Source organism: Balearica regulorum, chromosome 1 (assembly GCF_011004875.1).
Source record: "Balearica regulorum gibbericeps isolate bBalReg1 chromosome 1, bBalReg1.pri, whole genome shotgun sequence".
Classification (NCBI taxonomy): Eukaryota; Metazoa; Chordata; class Aves; order Gruiformes; family Gruidae; genus Balearica; species Balearica regulorum.
In genome coordinates, this window is record NC_046184.1 from 93805946 (window position 1) to 93829943 (window position 23998).

The 23998-nt window shown below is 39.6% G+C and overlaps 1 protein-coding gene across 2 annotated transcripts; it reads right to left on the reverse strand.

Moving 5' to 3' along the window:
• Nucleotides 1–491: 491 nt before the first annotated feature.
• TOMM70 (translocase of outer mitochondrial membrane 70) lies at nt 492–23198 on the reverse strand. 2 transcript variants are annotated; one of them, XM_075766762.1, is made up of 12 exons: nt 22890–23198; nt 15492–15665; nt 14095–14221; nt 11422–11531; nt 9450–9598; nt 8082–8289; nt 7343–7477; nt 6060–6167; nt 5229–5345; nt 4285–4382; nt 3647–3769; nt 492–2645 (listed from the first exon to the last, which is right to left on the reverse strand). In XM_075766762.1, exons 1-12 carry the CDS (start codon nt 23145–23147, stop codon nt 2492–2494), a joined length of 1761 nt encoding a protein of 586 aa, XP_075622877.1. In that variant the 5' UTR covers nt 23148–23198; the 3' UTR covers nt 492–2491. The 2 variants fall into 2 exon arrangements, with proteins under 2 accessions (XP_075622877.1, XP_075622887.1); XM_075766772.1 differs by lacking the exon at nt 22890–23198 and adding an exon at nt 22289–22556.
• Nucleotides 23199–23998: the final 800 nt, after the last annotated feature.

The window sequence follows — 23998 nt, forward strand, 5'->3', positions numbered from 1 at the left end:
TTCAGTACTAGCTTCCTACATGATTTTTTTTTTTAAAATAGCAGTAATACTTGTTTCACTTCAGCTCTCAATCCCTACAAAAGAAAGCTTTTCTCCCAAGTTGACATGCACACCTGGCTTAAAGCAAAACCTCAACCATTTAAAAAAAAAAAAATCCCTTTCAGTAAAGGGATCCACCTGCATATACACACACATTAACAGGGTGTCAGCTACTCAGATTCCCAGCTTTCATGGCTGGATTTCCCTTCCCATGTAATCGTCAGCTCTCAAGATCATACCTCTGTGGCTGATGGAAGCAATTGGAGAAAAGATTGGTCAATTCCATGCCTCCTCTTCATTCATGTTTTTCTTAATGGTTGAAGCAAGAGAAGATCACAGGGAGTCAGTCATTCACAGTTCTTCCTAGATTCAGAGCAACCTCAAATAAGCACAGAGCACCCCTACAGAGAACACCTTCATCAAAACCTATTCTTATACATGTCAGAGAGAGATACTTGAAGGTAACGTTTATTTTTTCAGTTTACAGGTGCTACGTCATTTACAAAAAAAATTACAGACAATGCATCCTTTCAGTGCAGTTTCAAACTAGTTCAAGAACAGGCAAGAGTCTGTGATGATTTGGAATGCTAGTATTCAACAGCACATGCTTTTTTTCCCTTAATTGATTGGGCAGGGTAAGGAATGGGGTACAGGAAGGGTGAAGAGGAGAAAATGCCAATGTAAATAAGGCCATGCGAATAAAAACTCCTCAGGAGAACAGGATACATCGGTCAGTCTGGCATATTTTTGTTCTCAGGTAACTGATGCAGAGTTTGGAAGGTCCAGAAGATGTGTGACGCTCGATATGATGTGCAGTGCCCTTAGAAGCTGCCAGTACCTTCCAATGCCTTCAGTTCTACACCAACACTATGATTTCAGATCACCTACTGAGCTAGCTAAATTAGAAGGATTAAATTAAGCCTTTATGCCTACTGTCCACCGTTTGAATTTTCAATTGTAGTTGCTGGGAGAAAGGAAGGTCAAGTTGAAAATACAAGCTGCTGCTATGTAGTGTCACAACTAGAGAACAAGACAGTTTGACCACACCATGGTTCATTTTTTTTAAGAGATGAAATACATCAGACAATTCAGCACAAGCAAATCTATGATTTCAGGATGGAAAGAAGCCCAAATTAGTGTATGGTAAATTAAGCTACATCAGTTAAGTATTTGCGTGAGGTTTATCCAGCCACATCAATCCAGGGAGAGACAAGATGGACTGACTAAAGCAAGAGAGCCCTCTGCAAAATTCCTAGCCAGAGGAAGAGGATGGTTTATGCTAGTATTTAATAACTTGCCCATCTGCTACTTGCAGAATAGTTGCCTCCTTTCTACAGTATTTGTAATCTTGGACAAGACAGGGACTAAAGAACAAGGAAACCAATACAGATTTTAAATCCATTATTTGAATTTTGGCCTATGCTTTGTTCCTTATCTCACTTAATCCTGCAAAGGGGTTACTAGAAGGAGCAAATCAGAACACAGCAGTCTCTAGAGACTGAAGAGAATTTAGGCAGTCTATTAGCTGTTACATTTAAGCAAGAGTGTCGGAGATTACAAAGATTATATGCAAGCATGACCTTACCTTGGCAGCTCTACTCCCAGCAGTGCTTTCTGTTCTTGAATGTCCCTCTGAACCCTCTCGAGCAATTTCCTGTGACATCCAAGTAAGGACTGCGCACTGGAACGCAGCCTTTCTCCCAGTAAAACCTAGGCTGCAGCAGCGTTACCTGACCTCTTTCCCCAACCAACCTTTGTACTAGCTCTCCTATACAGTATGTATGCTAGGGCTTCCTGGAGTGAGGATAGGGACTATCAAATTAATTCCCTAATAGCTGCCAGAGGACTATTTCTAAGTAAGTTATGCTGAAGGTAGGAGGGGCTTTAAGGGAAGATTGTGCATGCTTGCATATATTTACAGGGATTCTCTCCACATGTACTGACTTAAAAAAACCCTCTATTATTAAACAGTTTGAAAATTATTTTTTTCCTTTTTGCAAAATTAAAATCAACCCTCAAGGATTAATTGCATATAAAAAAGAAACCTATTTTACAGCACTGACTAGTATTACCTTTAAAATCAACAGGAAAAAACCCAACATGCTGTAATATTGTTTGATAAAGCAAAAATCGCCCACAGCATAATCACCCAAAATGAACCAATGTGAAGTTTTTATTTGCATGGCCAAAATATCTTCCTTTTGTTCCCCTGCAACTTTATTTCCCTTGACACGCTTCAAGGTTTTTGCTGCAGAAGGAACAAGATGCAACACTGCGTACTTCCTCGAACAACCACTCCCACAACACCTAAACATTTAACAGATGTATCAAATGACAACACCACGAATGGGAAAAAACTAAATTCCACCATTCAACATGGTCTGCAACAGCGTCTTTAGGGCTGGCTGAAGTGGGCAACTTCACTTTAGGTGGTCGTTTTCTCCTCGCTTCTTTACAGTGTTGGTGGTTTCAATCCATACTTCTTTGCAACTTCTGTCTGGGCATAGGCAGCATCACAGAGTGAGTAGAGGTGGGCCATCTCCATTTCAGATTTGGCCAGATTGATAGCTTTGTTGAACATTTCAATGGCTTTGTCCAGATTACCTCTGAAATAAACCAACATGTTGTACAATTAGGACTGGCAAAGCAATCTCTTCATCTCTACAATACCTTTTCTTTCTTCGGGACTTACAGTCGCCACTGCTAACAGCTTAAACGGACTTTGGGAAGTACCACTAGGAGAACTTGTGGTGATGACGAGCAAACTGATAGGAGTTGTTACCAAGCCTAAGCAACTAGGACAGCTGTTTAACAGCCTTCCTCTTGTGAGCCCCCACAGGCGGTAGTGAGGGATAAAGTGTTCTCCACAGGACACCCAGTTTACTACAACGATAATGCTGAGACAACTAAATGAACTCTCATCTCCCTTGAAGAGAGCTGCTATACTTAAGAGGAAAACTAGCAAAGACAAGAGCTCATATAATTCAAATAGGAAATGCTTGCAAAATTTCTCATGCCAACAGTTTGTCTGTCCTTTTGATGGCTAGACATGTAAAAAAAGACTCTACTATACTCTCAGCCACACCCCAAACTTTTGCGCAAATTGTAATACAATGCATTGTTACAGCATAGTGCATTAGACTTCCCTCTTTACCCTGTGAGCTTGCAAACCGCAGTCCTGTTGGAATTAAACCCAAATGGTCAGGCTTAAGAGCGTAGCTCAGGAGACTCAGTACAAAAGGTCCGGTAAGATATGTTTAAGGATTACATTAGATACACAGGAAGCCTAGTAATGACGAAGGCAGTCACTTTAAATGCTGAAGGGATAGATTTAAACATGCACAGACTCATCTGCATGTTGTCCACTAAGTATGAAATTGGTGCACACAGGACCTTATCAGATCATAAAGCAAAATTATGCCACAGAGAAAGAAAAACCTTTCCTAAGAGTTACAGAACAGAAATCAGGACTTTGGGTAAGAGCTGACCTCACTGAAAGCACTGAGGAAAAGATCTTAAGAAAAGCTGAAGATCCATGGGGAAATCTAAAGGACTCCTATAATTTCAAAAGTAACCAAGAACTTTTAACACTGCGATTCAACATTACCTTTGCACTTCAATAGTTCCCATGGTTTCATATGCAAAATCACATTTGTTATCAATTTCAATGGCCTTGCTTATGAGTTCTAACCCTTTGTCTAAATCTTGCTTCCACTGGAGCTGAAGTAAACTGAAAGAAAAGAGAAAATTCAGAATAAAGTTCACATAATCCTCCCATAACCAAGATCATGTCAACCCAGAAAAGATCCCTAATGTTTGTAATTCCTAATGCAAGGTAGATAGTAAAGCAGATGTCACTGCTTTTGAAAACATTTATGTGAAAGTCACTTTCAATAAACCATGTTGTCAGTTTAATGACTCTAAAGATGAATTCCTCGCAGGACAACTTGTTACAAGTTATGAAAGAGAAAACTTCAGCACCAAGCTTAAATTAAATGAGGCTAACGTAAGAGTCATATACTCCAAGTAGATACTCAATTAGGAATGAACACTAATGAAACTTTACTGAAACTTATTTACAGTTTAGTCAAGACAAAACTACAGAAATAGATTTAACAGCACTAAGCTGTTTTCACATAGTTATTTCTCCTGGCTAAGCTTCTAAACACAAACATTCAGTTAGGGTTGATTCATCTAAACATGCCAACTGCTCTTGACCAAAAAGATCACAAACTCAATACATACCCTTTATGAACATATGTAGTGGCATTGTCTGGCTCAAGGTCAATGCATTTATCATACATTTCATCAGCCTTGCCAAACTGCTGCTGATCAGTTAGTGCCTGCATCAAAAGAGAAATCTATGCGTCAATACACAACCAAACATGCAACTCTACACTAGGCTAATTCTAATTAAAACCATATTGACGATGTGAGATTGGATATAGCTCCCTTATCATGGAGCAGGCCAGGCACACCAGTTACCAGAATTGAGGCTTTTTAGAAGAAAACTGCTAGGCTTTCAGTGCCAAAATTACTGATCACAGTACCATCTGTAATGGAAGATCCAAAAGCAACATGCTGAGTGTACTGCAAGTAATAACCATTCTAGAAGTTCATACCTGCAAGTCTCAACTTCTTCCTTTTTCAAATGTACTTTTTTCCAAAGAGAAATGCATCCATACTGCCTACCTACTCAAAATCAGAACATCTCATACTTTGTACTAGAACCAGCAGCACATTTTCTTAGAGAAGAAATGAGAGTCTCTGTTACAAGTGTACTCTGAACATCTGCACTAAGCTCTGCTTGACCAGTATATGTCACTTGTAGCAGAATGAAACTGTTAGCCTACTTCCACACACTTAACTCCCAAATTACCTACAGAATCCCTGACCTCCATCAAGTGAGATGCCACACACATGCAGGAATTCAAGGGGAAGTGTATGCCAGACCTCTGTCGTCTAGTAACAACCCTCGACTCATCCGTTACATTCTGCTCCAGCAATTCCCCATCTACTTCCTCCACCCAGAACACCCATACCCAGAAATTCAGGTAGCTTATTAAAGACACTGTCTTATCCCAGAACTTATTCTCAAAGATCTTCATATATTATTTGAAGAAATATATGCTGCCCAAGATAAAAGGTACAAGAAAATGCAGTATTTTCTTTAAGAGAGAAAAACGTACCTGAGCATAGAGTGCATAGCCTTCAGCACACTTTGGAAATTTTTTTATGACATCTTCAAAGCCTTTCATGGCTACTTGCACAGGCAAAGGATTACTTTCTGTATAAGCTTGGCGATACTGTTCAAGAAAGGGGGAAAAAAAAAAAAAAAAGAAAAAATGAAACACCACCACACACACACCAAAAAAAAGGCTCATCAGACCTCTACCCACTTCCCCAACAGATGCATGCTTCATAACAATTAAAAGTTCCACAAGGTGACATGCCTGTACATCCTACCAAATCTGGTTTTAGGAACCTACCATGTGTCCAAGCCTCTGGCAGAGTGGACTTGGAGAGGAGAAAGGATGAAAGAAGGAAGGCCTGATAATTGCCAATAGCCTCTCTCAATTTCAAAAGCCTAGAAATTCCAAGCCTAGATCTCCTCCTTGTTCACTCCATGCAAAGCTGTCCTCAGAAGATTCCTGCACGCAGAGGCATTGTACTAGCTTGAAAGTTTGTTTCCAATGTCTTGAAGATGATAGTTTCCCACAACATTAAAGCTTTATTTAAATCATTTTTATATGATACAATTAGAGTGAAGATTTGTTTTCCTCTACCACAAAACAGAAAAGATGACCTAGTGTTTGAATAATGAACATTGCAAAATAAAAGTAGCAAACTGTTACTCCAACTGAAGAAACTTGCATTGTTTACCTTGTTATTCAAAGATATTTAGATGTTTGTTGCCCTACTTTTCCATTAAATTGGAAAAAAAGCAGAGAAATAGAGTATGTTTTCCAGAACTCTTTAAAAAGAAAAAGCACCCAGATAAACACCAGCATGTTACCTACCAGAGCGAAACATTTCTGTGCTTGAGCCAAGGCAGAATCGGGTCGCAATCGGATACATTCATCAAAGTCTTCCACAGCCTCTTCAATTTGGTCAAGCAGAATTTTCAGCTAGCCAGAATGAAAGAAAATCCTATTTCTGTATTTAATCTGTGCTTCAGACACTTAAGTGATAGTTCAGTTAGTGTCAGTTATTCATATCATCTCCAGTTCAGTTTTACAACTGCCTAGAAACCTATAAAACCCATGACTAAAAATCACTTCTGTAAAATAACAGAGCCACCAGGGAAACATTGGCTTCACGCACAAAAAGGCAATGTCCATGTGTAAGGGATTGAGAACACTTGCATTTTAGACTGTTGCCATTACCGCTTTAGTGTTATGACCAGTCTCCAAAACTATGCATATTTCCTCAAGTCATTTCGCCTTGCTGTAGTTAATGCCTGTAGACTATTTAGATGTCGAAACATTTTGGCTTTTCCAGCTTACATTTCAATTATTTATTTTTTTTAATTATTTTTTCCAACATTCTCATTCCTCCACAAGAGTGGAGCTCACTTCATCATTCTCTTACTTTATTGTGAAGCTACTGTAAAACACTAATTTTCAATCTGCAGAAAACTTTCATTCCCTTCAGTCAACACATAACACCATTCTTATCTCTGAACACTAAAGAGATCTAACAAATTCATGGAGTGAGGCACTTGATCCATGGAAGTCTTCCTTACGAATACGACTTAGCATATCTGCATATGGTAGTGTTTCCTTTTTCTTCCTTTTACATTACACTTCTGTGGAAGCAGGCCTCTCTAGGCCTGGAGATTAGCCAAGGACACAGCAGTGTCACAAGCCAGAGAAGGATGAGCTGGACAGATGCAAGTCTAGGCCGCAGTGCTGCAGATGCTGAGTTATCAGGAACACATCTTACATCCACTGTAACAAAGTTTCCTTCTATGCAGATGCTGCTCTGCCATATCAGGCCCATTCACAGAGCAGCATCTATATGCTGTAAATGCCCTAGTACTTTTAAGTCAGAGTTTGTACTGATAGAGGGCTGAACCTCTGACATTTTGCATTCTTTCCTATAGCTACAGAAATAAACTGCTTCTGTCTGATTCGAACCTGCAAATTAGTCTGCATGTTTATTCTGCAACAGTTCCAAATTAGTTCATGTTTTTCTGCCACAAACAGTATAAAGCATCTCCGATGATGTACTGATCTTTATTTTTCTTTTAGTATGTACTGAAATATTCACGTATTGGGACAAAACCTCTAATGTTTCTTACTTGTCCTCGATGGTGGTAAACATCTGCATTCTGAGGATCAATATCAGCAGCCATGTTAAAGTCCTGAGTGGACAGCACAGGTTGCTGCTGCTGCATATACATACTTCCTCTTTTGATCAGAGCATTAGCTCGGAGCTGTAAAAAAAAAAGTTCAAAGAAGCATTAGCCACTCCAACAAAGCCTTAAATTTGGAGGAATGTTACAACTACAGTATTTTTTTTCATTTGACTAGTTTCTCCCACTGACAGATTTCATTCATTCTAAGCAGGAAAAAATTTCATATTGGCCCTAAATGAATCAACTCCCTTGCTTAATTTCAAATATGTCAGCCTACGCTTCGATCTCAGTGGATTTTCAACCCCCAAAAAAATCCTTTAGGAGACAGCTTCCCTATGCTTACAAATAGATCAGCATTTTTGAAGCAGTTCAATATGCAAGTACAATTAATGTTTTTACTCTTATTTATGATCTGTTTTATCAGACCAGATAAGCTTCCAATTTATTTAACTTCCTCTGTTCTTTAGTTTGTATTACACAGCACAGCTGTCTCAAAAATAAACAAGCCCTTGAAAAACAATTTTTCAGGAATAAAAAGACAAAATGGTAAAGAAACCAGAAAAATCTCATTAAAGTATCTGAAAACTTAGGAAAACAAGCACTTGAACTATACTGCAAGTTTATCATCTAACTTAGGCCTTTTCTCAACCCAAACTACAATCCAGCTGTGACAGATTCTTACCTTCACATTTGCATCTTCCATGCTGATGACCTGATCTAGGTCTGGTTTGGCAGCATTTGCATTGCCAATAAGTAAGTAGAAAGTAGCTCGCAGAAGCAAAGCTTCTGCCATGTATTTTCCCTTTGCTTCAATTTCTTTTGTGCTTTCACTGATAATTTTGTCATAGTTCTCTTCTTCCATATATTGTTTTGCTCTCAAATAGCCAGAGCTGTAAATGATGTAAGAACAGTTGTATATATACATGCATTCACTGAACACTGCATTTCAGTTCAGACTTTTCATTAAATCATAACAAATACTAACTTTTGCTATACTCAGTTACACCACCAGCATTGTAAGTAAAGTTACAAATATTCCTGGAGGAAGCCATCACAAGCTGAAAACAATTTAGACAAAAAATGCTCAAATTACATTGGAAATAAAGAAGAAAAATGTTTTAAAGCTCTTGAACTTGAGCTTCATTTGTCCCTTGACATTTTTTTTTCACATTAAGGACAACGATAATCTCTGCCTTAAAACAAGAGGGCTGGGATGGAATTCCGGGTCAGAAAAGTGAAATATTAAACCTAGCAATGTGCAGTTTGTAAGTGTAAGAAAAGATTTCACAGCAAAAATTACAGTAAGCACTACCTTGTCCTCAGCTAAGTATCCTGGATTTAGTGAATCTGCCTGTGGATCAGGACAGTCTATCTTACTTTTTAAAAAAATGTCATAACGCTGTTTGCAATGGTTTCTACACTGGCAGTGGTGATATCTTCCAAAAATAAACTGGAAAACAGCATAGGAGGTTAAAGCACCATCCATGTGGTGCTCAAACTCCATTCAAAAAAAGAAAAAGCTCAAGCTTTTTTTTGTCAGAACAAGCTTCTCATTTATGTGCAATTTGATTCCAGAAAGATAAAACACCTTCCAGCCTCAGTTGCTGTAAATTCATAGTTTTCATTAACAGAGACCCTTTTCCTAGCTTGTCTTCTCCCTTCCAACCCAAAGACTAACTTGCTCTCTTCCTTGGAAACTCTCCTTCAGTGTAAAATACTGCTTTCTCCAGAAGCAGTATTCAGCACTATCCAGTCCTCCCATCTCCTAAGCTTTACTATGGTAGTGTAGTAAATATTCAGCATATCTTCCCAATCTGAATGTCCTTCCTCTGTTTAGCACATCAAAGCCACCTCCAGTTTGGAACTAGCAGTCAGCTTTCATAAAAATTTCATTTTCAATACTGTTCTCATTTCATAGGCTCACTTTATTACCATGGGATTTCCCATGCCACGTACTATAAAAATAATGACGTTACACTGAGCAGAATGTCAAAATCACTGAAAACTTAATTCCAATACCAAACAATTCCCAACTGTATTGTACACTCACTTTTCTTTTACTTCAGAAGCCTCTCCCTCCTTATCTTTATCTTCATCTGATTTCTCACCCTTATGCAAAGGTTGGGAGATTATATCATCTGTGAAAGAGCTGAAGTAGGATTTAATGAACTGTGGTGAGGGCATCAGAGGCTCACGATTCTGAAACAGAGAAATGTAATTTCAAGTCATTAGATGGTAAGATTGGACGGTAAATATGGAATGGATAAAAAAATTATTATTAAAAAAATCATTCATGAAAGAACCAATGTATGACTTTCCGCTATCTCATTTGACAGTCTGATATGACATTTAGGGATTATTTAAGCTTCAGATCACAACTCAATATCCATCACCAGTAGAAATAAAGTGAAGATGGTCAGGAGAGGAGGGTGATAGTATCTTTCTGCATGTGTGACTAGAATTGACGACTCTTAGGATATCCTAAGACACTGCGTAGATGCACTAAAGCAGCATGCACGCACGTAAATTGGGTGAAAAATGCAAGCTGGCAGTTAAAGCATGAGCCTAATTTCAAGTAGATTTTGAATGGCAATTTGACCTTTCCTCCAACTTGTCCAAGAGAAGCTGCCGTCTACTGTTACAATGAAGAATAATGAGGCAATATCCTAATTCTATGTCGAGCTTGGCCCAGACACCACACATTTTACTTGAAGTCCCAGAAATAACACCTCTCAGGTACAAAATCCTTTCTATAGCCGAAAAATATTTCTTGCTCAAGATGAACACCGCACACAAGAATAACAATTCAATCTCTCCTGCAAGAAAAGTCTGAATGCACTCTTCTGAATTTCTCTATTAAGTTCTATCATAATAGCTCCAATTTGAAGCACACCTATTTTATGATATTACCACCACCACCACACTAATAGCACAATTCATTTTTGTTATCTTGACATTACACATTCATGTGAGTTTCTACAGGAAAGAAATTCAGTATCTCAAAACCAATGTGGATTTCAGTACTTCAACCACTGCCACAAAAACCAAGCAAGAATGTTTCAATAACAAGTGAGAATACCTGTCTCAACTTTTTTGGAAACCTACAGCCACTTAAAATGACTGCTCCTGTCTAACCCTGTACTTCATAGTTCTCTTTTCCACAGTTTCCAAACAGTAACGCAAAGACATCTGAGTGCCAAAATAGGTAAGTACAAGTATGAGCACCTATTTACAGAAATGGAACAGACACAGCCTGTGACTGAATGTCACAAGGAGATGAAGGCATATTTCTCAAGACAGAATCAGGAAGTCTGACCACTAAAAGATGTGACTTCACACTGCATCATTTTTTCTTAAGAAATGCTTTTTTGCCTTTTTTTTAAATTAAAAAAAAAACCAAACCAACCTTAAACCAGTATTATTTTGCCACTTTCTAAAATGCAGGAATTCTGCTGTCAACTTAAATCTTTCCTTCATGAAATTTCTATTTATAAAACCACGAATAACCTGGTGAAAGGGCCATCAATCATCATTCTTCTCATTTTAAGCCATTCATTACATATGGAATCAACATTTTTACACATTTTCAATTATTAGTTACACACCTTCCTATCTCAACAGACATACCTACCTCAACCATCTGATGTGCAAATGAACATTTGGCTACTGCTGTTCCAGCATGTCTGTTTCCATTATGTTGCAAGTCCAGAAAAGCCCCATGTAAGGCAGCACACCAACTTAGGTGTCTCCTGAATGTCACAGTAAGTTTGATTATTAAAGGGAAACAATTGTTAGAAATAGGCCTCTCTTCCCCACTGAGGTTTCAAAAAGTTTGGACAGGTCCCAAAGGAAAAAAACATCGGTACAATAGTAGCTTTGTACAAAACCGTTTGTGTCGACTCTTACACTTCAGCAGATGAAGACAGTGACTTGCTTACAACAATTGACAGAATGCCAACAATCAACATTTCACCAACCAATCAGGTGAAATCAGAATTTGTCAGCAATATCACAAGTCCTACCTTGTACTTCTCTTTAGCCTTTTCTTTTCCAAGGAGTTTAAGAACTTTATCAGCTAATAACATACTTTGCTGGTTTTGGAAGGCTTCTAAAATGCAGACTGCAGTGACGTCTAGGAAACAACATACAAAAGTGAGATTAAAGACAAATTCTGATAGTCGCTGGAGTACACTAAAACGTGCCACTATTACAATGAGTCACTGTCAAACTAATGAATGTCCTCTTCGAGGGTAAAAGCCTCTGTTTCCAGTTTGCTGTATTCACCGTATTTTCCAAGATACAAATTTGTATCCAAAATGATCTCTTTGTGATAAAAGGACTTCATGACAGTGAATGAAAGAAATTACATTTATTTTTATCTTCATGTTTTTCATCTAGAGAAAAAACACACTTAGATGAAGAATGAAAATGTATACCTCCAGCAGGGGCTTTCAACATTTTGAAACTTTGGAGATAGTAATTATGTTCCTATTATGTTCACATTAAAAGTGTTAACACAGCTTCTCTTCTGGGACTGGTCCTAATTTTCTACTTCTAAAATTCACATCCAGTCCAATTACATCTTGCTTCTTCCTCAGTTTAAGAACTCTTCCCATATTATACCTCAAATTTTTCTGCTCGCCTCTGACTTTGGAATAGAGCAAGTTTAAGAGAAATAGCTTGCTGGCATATTTAGAGCGCTAGCCCAAGTCATTCACACATAGAGCCTCTGCAAATGTTAACCTGCTGCTGCCTGAATCATGCTTTGCAGTGTGAAATGCGCTCTTACAGTACATTATCATTATTTCTCTGGATCCTCTAGGTAATGTATTATTACCATGGATTTTTCCTATTTAATTTTCACTTAAACATCTGTAAAGATGAACAGTTTGGACTTGAAATTCAAACAGTGTATTGTTAATACACTTCAAAAGCAAGTGTCTTGCCCAGGAATTCAAGTACAGTTTCTGTAATTCTACACCCTACAGGTACTATTATGCCATCATTTATACAGAAACTCCCCACAACTCTAGCGTGGTCAAGAAGCACATCAGAGTCCCCAGGAAAACATGCTACACCCAGAAAGAGTGTGAGAGAGAGTGTGCAATAATACTGTACTATAGCACCTTAGCAGACACGCTTTGCCCAAAGCGGGCAGCTGTAAACTAGTGCCAGGACTTGGGTGAGGCAGCAACGATTTCCCAGTACTGCCAGGGATCACTGGAGGAGTTTTTTGCTGGTGGTGGTGGTGGGTTTTTTTGGGGGCCTTTGTTTGGTTTTGCTTTCCTCCACTACATGGACATACTCTACTACTTGGCATTTTACTGGACATACATGGTTGGCAGGTAAAAGCAGTATGGTATTAGAAAACCAATGTAGTTCAGAAAAAGCAGGTAATTTTCAGATCTGAAAAACCTGCAAGCTAAAAAATCAAACACAACCAAAGGTTGAAAATAATTGCTACAAACATTACTGCTACTAGCATTAAAAAGGAGTTACATTAAAAAGCTATCCTACTATGGCAGGGACACTTGATCTTTCTTGGGGCTCTTATCACCTGTCAGTTTATCGCAACTACATAACATTTAGATTTTATTATAGCACTCTGGAAGTGCAGCTGTTGGTCAATTAGTGATTGGAAAGGACTAAACGACCTAAGTAGTCCTTTTCTAGTCACTATGGTCTTACAGGGCAGAAAGGCATTCTGCCAGCAGCTAAATAAGTAGATAAATAAGATTTCCACATCTTATTTACCTTCTAGTTTAGCAGACCTAATTCTTAGCTGTTATACATAATAAAACTAATTTAACAGTTATATTTGCCAGTCAGAGCACCTCCTTATTTTCTGTCCTTCTTTGATAATAAGCACAGCTCAAAATTTCATTTGCCTTTTAATCTTACATCAGCAAGAATGATTTCACTTGATGAAATTTAAATGGGTCCTTTTAAACAGTGTCCCTTAGTTCAAAAGTGCCCTCAGACAACACCTGACCTGTAGTACTCCTTAATTTCCATGGCTTCTCAGTCTTGTCTTCCTGACAGTTCAAAATGTATTGTTAGGAATAGTATTAGGAAGGATTTGACACAGTAGTTTCTGCCAAATGCATAGTGTTGACATTTAAAAAGGGTTTTTTAAAATGTTTCAATTTTCATAATGGTTATATATCAGAATGAAATGTTACTGAAGCTGTTTTCCCTTTAATACGTGCCAAATGCATTTAAATGACTGTAATACTCTTGTTTCTGACCATATATCTCCACCTGCAAAAATATCTCGCTTTCTGTAGTAGTACCATTTCTCTAAAACAAACAGGGAAGAAAGTTTGTTACTGTATGGAAGTAGAACAACTGTTGTCTGGGTTATCCACTCAGCATGTTACATGAGTTCTATTCTAAAATGTAGGGAGTTTCCTGGAAAAAGAGTACCTTGAGTGGCTGCAGTAACATCAATATCTCAGCAGCTATTTCAGATCTAAGCAGATGACAGCTTGAAAAACAGGAAAAGATTTTCTCTTACGAGAGAAGAAAATGTATTTGCAGTAGCTATGAATGGTTTTAAATAAAGAAATATTTTAAATAAATAGTTCTGTATTACTGTAGTTACAGAAGTAAAACCAAAACAATCCCACAAGTTACTCTTTCCAAAGTGCCTGAGCTAATTCCACTTTAAAGTATACACATCAAGAGACACTCACCTTCTAAACATTCCTTCTTATTGTCTAGCTTCTCGTGAGCTTTTGCGCGTCTGAAGAGAGCTTTCACATATTTAGGATTAAGCTCAACAGCCTTTGTGCAGTCTTGTGCCACTTCTGTCCATTTTTGCTGTGGGTAGAAAACACCACTGTGAGAGAGGCCCTACTCGGCTGCATTTTATTAGCTTTTCACTACCAACTCCAGGGTCATGCCCACCTAACAGTAGCCGCAGTTCCCAGGGCTCTGGTTCTACCTGCTTGCTTCTATTTCTGCAAGTTTCTCAGTAAGAAACTGCCAGGCACCACTGGAAGCCACCTGCACCAGAAGAGCCACAAAACAGAAAAGGAATTCCTATAGAAAAATGAAACCAGACAGTTGTACAAAGCATATGGGAGAAGATAATGAGTTGATGTGAAGATGCTTGCAGGAGGTAACATTGGGACTGAAAGACTGATACAAAACAAATAGAAGAAAAAACATGAAGACATAATGAAAACCAACAAGTTTAACAAAGTGCTAACACTTTTTTTTTTTTAAATTTGTTACTTCAATTTACTACGCTATGGTACCACAAAGGGATGATAAATGAATATGTAGGAGTAGAGATGGTCAAGGAAGAACTAAGAACTAAAAATCCATTTATCTGCAAAATTGGTTATCAAAACAGGCTTTTCTAATAACTGAAAAAGAGGAACCACACACATTTGGGATTCATTATGGCATGAATTAGTGTTATAAGTAGTATTTGATTAGATAAGAACTGGTTTATCTCTCCTCTAACTTTCAAGACTAGATTTCTCTAATCACATAGTCTCTCATACTTCAGACTATACAAAGCCAATTTTCCCACTCCTTTATACAGCTCACCAACTTGACCTCATAAGCAAATCTACTGATACCATAATAAACACTGGTTGACTTCTAAAACTAATATCAAGTATACTCAGCTATCCAGTAAGTGTTACTTCCACGTGTGCAAAATTTAGGTCTTGGGCTTTACTAAGATTTTGGTGATTTTTTTTGTTTAATTTTTGAAGTAGCATCCTTCCAAAATATTTGGTCTGTCACTTAACAGTTAAAGAAACACTCCAGTAGTGAGAAGCAAAGTTAACTTACATACAAGAAAATCATTCCAGAGGATAAGAAATTAAAATCTTGGCTTACAAGAAAGGCACATATAAGAATTACATAAGAGACTGAGAATAGTTAACAGAAAATAATTTTATTTATATGTGGAAAAGTATGATGAGCTAGTGAAAAATAGCTGCAAGCAACGGCATCTTGTGGTGAAGGCAGCAGATATCACCACCTGGGAGCTTTCAGTGGACAAAAGTGATAAAATAAACACTTTATAATGCAACTTTTTAGAATAAATACATAATGATCTTTAATTTCTTACCAGTTGTTCATAGGCAGCAGCTCTATTTTGGTAGAAGGTAGAAAGATCAAGGTTTTTCTCAGGAGGGCACAGGCTGATAGCCTCAGTATAACACTGAATAGCTTGTTCATATTTTCCTGCTTTAAAGTATTTGTTTCCTTTGTTCTTGGCTGCTTGGGCTCTATCAAGAGGGCTCTGAAAAAGAAAGTGATAGGTCAGTTCAAATAAAAAAAAGCATCACCACACACAAGCTACGCACTTAAGGGCTGATGTTCAAGTTACTTCTCCGAAGACTAAATATGTGAATACAACAAAGCCCTCAAAGCAATTCAAACAAGTTTCCTACTGAAATACATATAGCCTACAAGACCAGAGCTGATTCAGCAGACTATGAATTAAATACGGAAAACACTTTCTGGAAAGACCTACTGAGCAAGGCGAATAAAACCTGTAAGAAAAAGAAAGCTGGTTTGCCTTCCATACACTAGACAAATTAACTAACTATACAGCTAACTCGTCTACAGCTTCACACAACCTGCTTCATCCAATCACTAATACAAAGTGCTGGACCATCACGGTCTGTCGTTGTAGCAGAGGATGGAAAACTTTGCTAACTGGCCTGTGACCCTGTTAAATTCTGCACAGCCTGTTGATCATCTGCATTTCTGCAGAAACTAACAGTGCTACCTGTAACCCCTAGATTTACAGATCAGTTATCAAATGTTGTGGTTTATAAGGAATCAGATGTAAAAAGCTTCTCTTTATCAAAGGAGTGTGACCCACATTCAAGAAATACACAGCTGCAAAAGCTCCTCACATTCATCTTCTGGATTTCTGCTCCTCTTTCACAGCCTAGCTTCAAGGATCAACATTTTGGGGCAGTTCAGGCTAACCTGCCAGACCAAAATGAACAGAGGTATTAGCACACATGCCATCCTACCAACCTCTCCGAGGAGGGAAAGAATACAAACTTGGGGGCAGTAATGCCTTAAACAATAGCTGCAAGATTCACTACATCTCACCTGTTGAATCACGCACACTGAAGAGAACATCTAGGATTTGCTGGCAATCGTAAACGCTGCTCTTTGACCACACTTCTGCCTCCTGTCTCCCCTCATCAACCACCAGCATCAAACTACACCTAGACTGCTATAAGACAAGCTTGAAAGCATCTTTGCATTTCATCAGCCTGTTTCCCTTAATGTCTGCTCATTTCATGCCAGTCTGATCTTTCTTAGCATCTAAATGATGTTTAAAACTGAAAACCTGAAGGGAACCCAGGAGACGCTGTACAGCCCCTCTCTTTTAAGGCCTGGTTTCCAATCATAGCATGAGAGAACCAGATAATGAGTGTCAGCCTTAGTTCCTACATAAAAATAGGCATCCAAATAGAACAAAGTATCCTACAGGCACTCTCCTGAGGAGAGACTTGCCAGTGAAACCATATAAGGGAGGGAATTTCTTGAATATCCCTACTGCCAGAAATGCTCTTCTCTCACAGGTCACCAATCACTGGGATTACAGGAAATCAATCTGCACCATCTCCATTGTTCACAGAACAAGATAATCTGCATGGCTTTTAGATTTTTGTTTTTTAATGATTTAAATTCAAATTGATAAGAGATTAACTTCACCCTTTTTCGTACACTGTATGTAACTCTATGGATACACAAATCAAAATTAAGAGTACAAATATTTTTACTGAGAGAAGTAACTGTGTACTTGAGAAATTGTTTCTTTAAAACTCAACCCAAGTTTGAAAAGGTTACATTTACTTCAAGTATATCCTAAATTTAGCTCCCAGTACACCACCACTTCTCTTTTAACTAAGGAAAGGGTTATACGTACGCAGCAAACTTAAATGCATGAAAATCCGCTTGAATTTTTCCTTCTGCATTTCTACAGCAAACCACATTAGAAATGTCTTTGTGAAATAATCTACAAAACTCAGCACTCTTCCAATTTACTTGGTACCAAAGAGAAAAAACACGAGATGTGGACCACATTCTAACATTCAGACTTGTGTTCCCAGTATGAAAATTATTTAAAGCTGCAGAAATTAAAGTAGTAATCTAGTACTATAGTCTTATAATCACTACCAACTCCTTTAGCCCAGGGATCTATTACCCAAATATGCAACTCAGGCTGACCAGTCCGTCCACTCCATCCTATGCATTTTGACGCCCTACACCACAGTCCCTGCATAAAGACACATGCTACAGATGAGGACTACTGGATAATATCCAAGTAGCTGCTGCTTCTCAGCCCTCCGGTCCTTCTCAATTGCTACACTGAAGACGTACACAAACAAACTGATTATGCAAGCAAATTTCATGTACCTCATGCACAAGTAATCAAAAAACTTCACACCTCCTTCTTCCATTTTCTTGCAAATATAATAATTCTAGACATTATTTTCCAATTTCACTGCTTCTCCTCACCTGACCCATTGCCATTCTACGTGGTGCACTGGACATTTTTTTTCCCTAAGGTGAAGGTCCATATAGAGCAAGAAAAACTCTCAATTTCTCGCCTTCTGATCAAAGAATCTGTGCAACAAGCAAACCAGTTCAATAAAACGAATGGAAGTTCATAATCAATTATCTACCAATGCACTATAAACAAATAGCTCAGAAGTTATCTGCAGTTACATAAAAAATAACATCTCAGTACTTAGGACCACTTTCAGCAACTGTTCACTAACAGGTCTTAAAACAGTTTAAGCCAAAGGACACTCATGCATTTGAGAAGTATTCGGTTATCTCAGTAACTAAACAAGCAGATTGCTAGCTGTCTAAAGACTAGACAGCACTGACAAAAAGGTCTTAACTGTTATTTTAACCTCAGGAAATGTGCTTTCCTCACAAAATGTTCAGAAACTGCATGCAAGCAACAGCAACCTAACAGCAACAAACTGCCAGCTGTGAGAATAAAGCTTAGTAACCCCTAGCAATGCCACTATGGTTAAACTAGCAGTTTAGAACTTTATATATTTGAGGGAGATGATTGTTTTTTAAAGCAGAACAAGAAATTTGCTGCCAGCCAATGATGACAGTGATTCACAACAGAAGCACAAGCAGTCAGTTTCAGCATTTTCTTTTGGTTGAAAAGGACTTGCATGAGCCCTTGTCCGACAGATGTCATGGAAGGGGACTACTGTTTCAGCTATCTTAATTTATCAACTTATGAGGGAAAAAAAGAGAAAAAAAAAGCGTGCACCCTGGTCTAGACCTCTTTTTTTCCTCTCCAAGTAAGAGGACCCTCTTGATGAGATCAGGTACCAAAAAAAGGTGTTGTTTTGTTTCTGAATACCTGTTGTTACTGAATATCTATCTTCCCTCTTTTCTTTTTTTTACTAACATTCATCTCAAGTCTTATCTCAGACCTATATTGAAAGGCATTAACCAAGTGTAACTAAAACCACTATGAGAAAAAGTACATCCACACGAGCTCAAGATGTAAATTCAGAGTGCAAGCAAGGACATTAATTATAGTTAGAAATAATCAAGCTCAAGTTTACAGTACAATTTGTCAACGTTATCCATCAACCACCTTCCTTTTAAATAAGCTTGTCATTCATGCCTACCATGAGCAACCCGTACATGAGCTGCCAAGAGTCTAACAATTGTTCTACTGCTATTATACACATGTTTAAGTTTTCTACACCTGTCCGCTACAGTTGGCATTAAACATAGAACTCTTACAGTAGGTTGATAGTGAGATTTATTAGGCAGCAGGTGCACAGTACAACAGAAATTACTTTTTCATACTTTGCTTAGATCAATTCAGAGTAAAGTATCAACATAAGTGTATCTAGACAAAGGGGTTTGATTTGTTCATATACTGATCTAATGTCACAGCAGAGAGATAGGCAACATTCAGTGACTGCTATTAAAATAGATACTGGAAAGAAGCCATCCTAGTTTGCTGTTGATCCTGATATGTAGCACCACACAAGCCAAGGAGTTTGGTCACGTTCACCCACCACTGCACTCAAGGACTATATCCAGCTCAGAAAAAAATGTGCAAAGACAGTGAACGGCTGCGGACTCAAACGGCTTTGTCTGCAATACACAATGCCACACAGCTGACTAAACAATTAAAGAATCTCTGCTCCATGCTTCCTCACATACCAAAAAAACACAGGGTTAGCCTACAAACTTGCTGAAAGAGTTAAGGGGTGAGATTTAGACTCTCACAGACTTGCAAAAGGAAGTGATTTCAACTTAACGAGAAAAAAAAAATACTCAACCAACCATCACATTACCTCACTGACTAACCAGTGCTCACTCCTGTCAAGACAAGGAGGGTATAAACTTGCTAAGAAGTTATCATGGAATAAATAAAAAACCATGAATCAACTGGGTATCAATTAATGCAATAACTGCAATTTACTTCTCCAACATGTTCAAGTTATGCAACATTCACTACAAACTAAGAGAGCACATAAAAAGCAACTGCTGTTACTGAGTAACTAAAACACATTCCATCGAAATTATAAGAAACAGTGACAACCTCTGTAATTAACAGATGCAATTTGACTTCCCGACCTTTGAGTCATCCACAGACACAGTTTCATCATCGACACTTAACTGGTCCAATAACACCAGTTTACTGTACTGTTGAGGAGCTGTGCTTACAGGAGAAGGAATCTCAAAAGTAGTTCGGCTTTTCCTGATATAGCACCTATGCTAAGGGCTTCTGCCAACACAACATCAGTCACAGATCACACACTTGGCCAGTGCATCTGTGCCAGGAGAATCCTCTAGTGCAGACGCAGCCTGGGGAAAAAACGTGAGGCCTCTGCAGCAGGTAAAAGAAAAGCTTGAACTGCATGCAAAATAGTAAGAAGTCTGAATAAAGAACAATGAAGACTTTAGACCCTACATATTTTCAAAGAACAACAAAATTCAAGGTCATGTCTTCAGAAACAGTGAACAGAGCATCAAATGGATGCAAAAGTTGATTTAATGAAATGCACAAGGAAGTCTGAGTCCTAAGTTACATTTATGAGTAAAAGAATAGTTACCTGACACACACATACACATAACTGTTGGTAGCACAATTGTTATTGACCTACGTGTTTCTCTTGTGTTTAGACTGTGAAATTAATTACTGGCTCTTATTCACTGTACAGATTTGTATTTGAAATCTGACTGAGTTTAAAAAAATACTCCACCACAAGAGAAAGGCAGACCAATACAACGCAGGTAGTTAACAAATAAAGCATCTGCAATGGTTGTATTTTCAATCAAGGGTCTTATCCATAACTAATAAAATATGTGTGGAAACATGAAATCTACATGGCATCACCACTTTGGACATGAGGAACAGGAAGGCAATCCTCCCCATACACATAAAGCAGTCAAGGGAACCTGCAGACACATTAATTTTCCTGCAGCCATATTTTGACCAACTAGACAATTATCTCATGTAATCAGGCAAATCTGATACCTTTTGCTACAGTTGTCCTAAGCAATATCTCTCATTTCTTTGCAGTATAAGCAATGACACTCTTCAAGGAACTCTGAATCATATCACTCAACCATATGCTTATTCTTAGATGCATAGTCTTCCAGTAATTTAATTTGTGGAGCAATCTGACAAAGCTAGACACAGTATTTTAAATCAAGTGCTATATAAGTGTTTGAAATGTTTTAAGTGCTTGCTTCAACTACAACTACAAAATGACTACAGACCACTTGATAGTACATACTGTAATTCAGAAATATGACCAAGAAACCCAGAGTTAACATACTAACAGCAAAGTCACTGCAGCTACACAAAGGTCATGAGCAGCCTGCAAACCAGAGCTCACACGTAGCAAGCACACTGCCATCCATATGCCAGATGCTGTTTGCAGCCAAGAGCCAAAACAAAGTCTGAATTTGTCCTCTGTACACTACTTGCTCAGTACTGTTACCCATGAACTAACAAATCACTGCATTTAAGTAACTGCCTCCAGGTCCAGCATAGGTTTTGCAGCTCACTAGGCTTCCAGGAATGCCTGAGGGTACCTATGATTCACTACCTATGGAAGCTGCCACGCTCCTCACCACTCCCATGCGTTCCTGCCACTGCCCGCCTATTCGCATAACATAAATCTTAACCACTGAAATAATCAAGGTTACAACCAACCTTTTCCAGTCTCCCAAAGCTGATTCTTTCTCTCCTGATCATTTCAGACAAGAAGTTTAAACTGTGGTCTGACAGTTCAGAGCATTTCAGGTGGCACACAAGAATGGGAAAAGACAATGCAGGAATATCTTAATGCAATTTTATTATCAAAGCAAATCAGTTTGCCAAACTTCAAACACATTTATCAATTGTAACCTTGCTTCAGTAATATAATGTGACCATCACAATACATTTGTGACTGCAGATGTGCAGAAAGTGCACCTTAGAGGCATTCTTCCACATATGCATATAGAAGAGAATCATGGATCTGATCTGGACTGATTTTCCATGTTGTCCTTCAATCTTTGTATAGACTGTTTGAAAATTCTCAGAATGGCAATTCACACAGGATAAATGTAAGTTTTGAAAGCATGTCTATTTAGGCAAAGCCTACTCTGAAGTCTCAGTTGCTTGAATTGCATGGCTTTTGTGTTTTCATTGAAAATACTTCATTTTAAAATTATTTTCATTGTGTTTTCTTTCCATTCTACTGCATCCAACAACTCAGACTAATACACAACAGATCACAGATTTCCTTTTCAAAATATTATTCCTGGAAGCAACTTACTCATAGCTATTCTACACCTCAGAAGCGGAAGTGCATTCACCCAACAGCATCGCATTGTCAAATCCATACTCACCTGGTCAATGCCTGCTTTATTGACAAGATGCATTCAATAGCGCACTTGGCCAAGTACCAGTACCAGGACTGGAACAAACACACGCACTCTCAACAAAGTACTACCAACCGCAGCAAGACGAGGAAAAACCCGTGAACGTTAACGCCGGTTATGAGCACTCCGTGGTTATACGGGCCGACCTCCCAATTGTTCTCCGCTGAGCACGACGACGATGCCACCCCGAGTGCACTGGCTGCAGCGTGGCTCCATCCCCTCGCACACGTCTTCCGGGGCCAGGGCCGGGACTTTTGACAACCGCTTTTTGGGCCGGGCCAGTGGCCTGCCCAGCCCTGCCTCCCACAGACCGGGCACCCCCCCACCCCTCTCCAGGCGGCGCCGCCAGCGGCTGAACACCCGCTCCCCAAACCCCTCCGCGGCCCGAGCCAGCCAGCTCAGGCCCCGACACCCCATGCCCGGTGGAGACAAGCCCCGTCCCTGCCATTAAAATCGGCGCTTCTCCCCTCCCTCCTCCCTCCTCCCACAGCGCCGGAGACCAACGGCCGCGGCGCGCGCGCGGGGGGGAGGGGTCGGCGCCAACGGCCGCCGGCCGGCGCGCGCTCACCGTCTCCTCGTGGCCGGGCCCATCGGGTTGCCCGCCGCCGCCGCCGCCGCAGGGCCCGGGGCTCGCCCTCCCCTCGGGGGTCTTCCGCTCGCTCGCGCCCTTGCCGCCGCGGCGGGCCGCCCGCCGACCCCACAGGTAGATCGCGCCGGCGCCCAGCAGAATCGGCGCCCCCAGCATCAACGCCAGCTGCCAGCGGGACAGCCCCGCGCCACTGCCACCACCGCCCGCCGCCGCCTCCACGGGCTTCGAGGCGGCCATGACGCGCTCACACCGCTGCCCGGGGGAGGGGAGGGAAGGGGTCACCGGACACCCGAGGCACGCCGGGAGGGGCGGGTCATGCCAGCACTTCCGGTTCCGTCACCTGCCGGCGCGGCGGCGCCACCTGCTGGAGCGGCGGTGTCGTGGCAGGTGTCGCCCCCCCCCCCCGCCCCAGTGGCGCCGCGTGCAAGGTGCAGAGTCACCCTGGGTTTAGGTTGTTAGCCCAGGCCTGAAAATTCAGAGTGTATCTTTAGGGCCGGATTAATTCTGTGCAGAAGGAGTTTCCGGTCTGCTGGTATTTAGGACTGATGCAGAGTTCCTAGGAGTTTGTACTGAAACATTTTGAAGAAAACATTTAATTTAAATTTAAAATTTAAATTTTAATTTAAAATTTATAAATGTAATTTTTCTCTTTTTTTTAGTTATTAATTGAATCTCTTGTCCATAAAAATCATTTAATATGCAATACTGGAATTTTATATATGTTGTATTTACATATGCATTATATATGTGTGTGTCTATCCCTACTTAGCACCCTTACCTGTAGGCAGAGGAAGCTTATGTTTCTGTCTCCACTTATTTCCCTGGGGCACGTGGCTGAGGATGAAGAGGAGTCGCTTTTGATACTTTTTTGTACTCAGATAACACTAGTCATCTCACACCTAGAAATTTCATTGCAGATGGGAGGGAAATGGAAGGCATATTTGTGAAGACACATATTGCACTGAAGAAAAAAAGGACTGAAAAGAAAAACAATCATAAGATTGCAAAGCAAATACCTCAGGAGCCCAACTAAAATCTGCCCTGCTGGACCATGAGTCAATATATCTTCATGCCTGGTAGTAAACAGC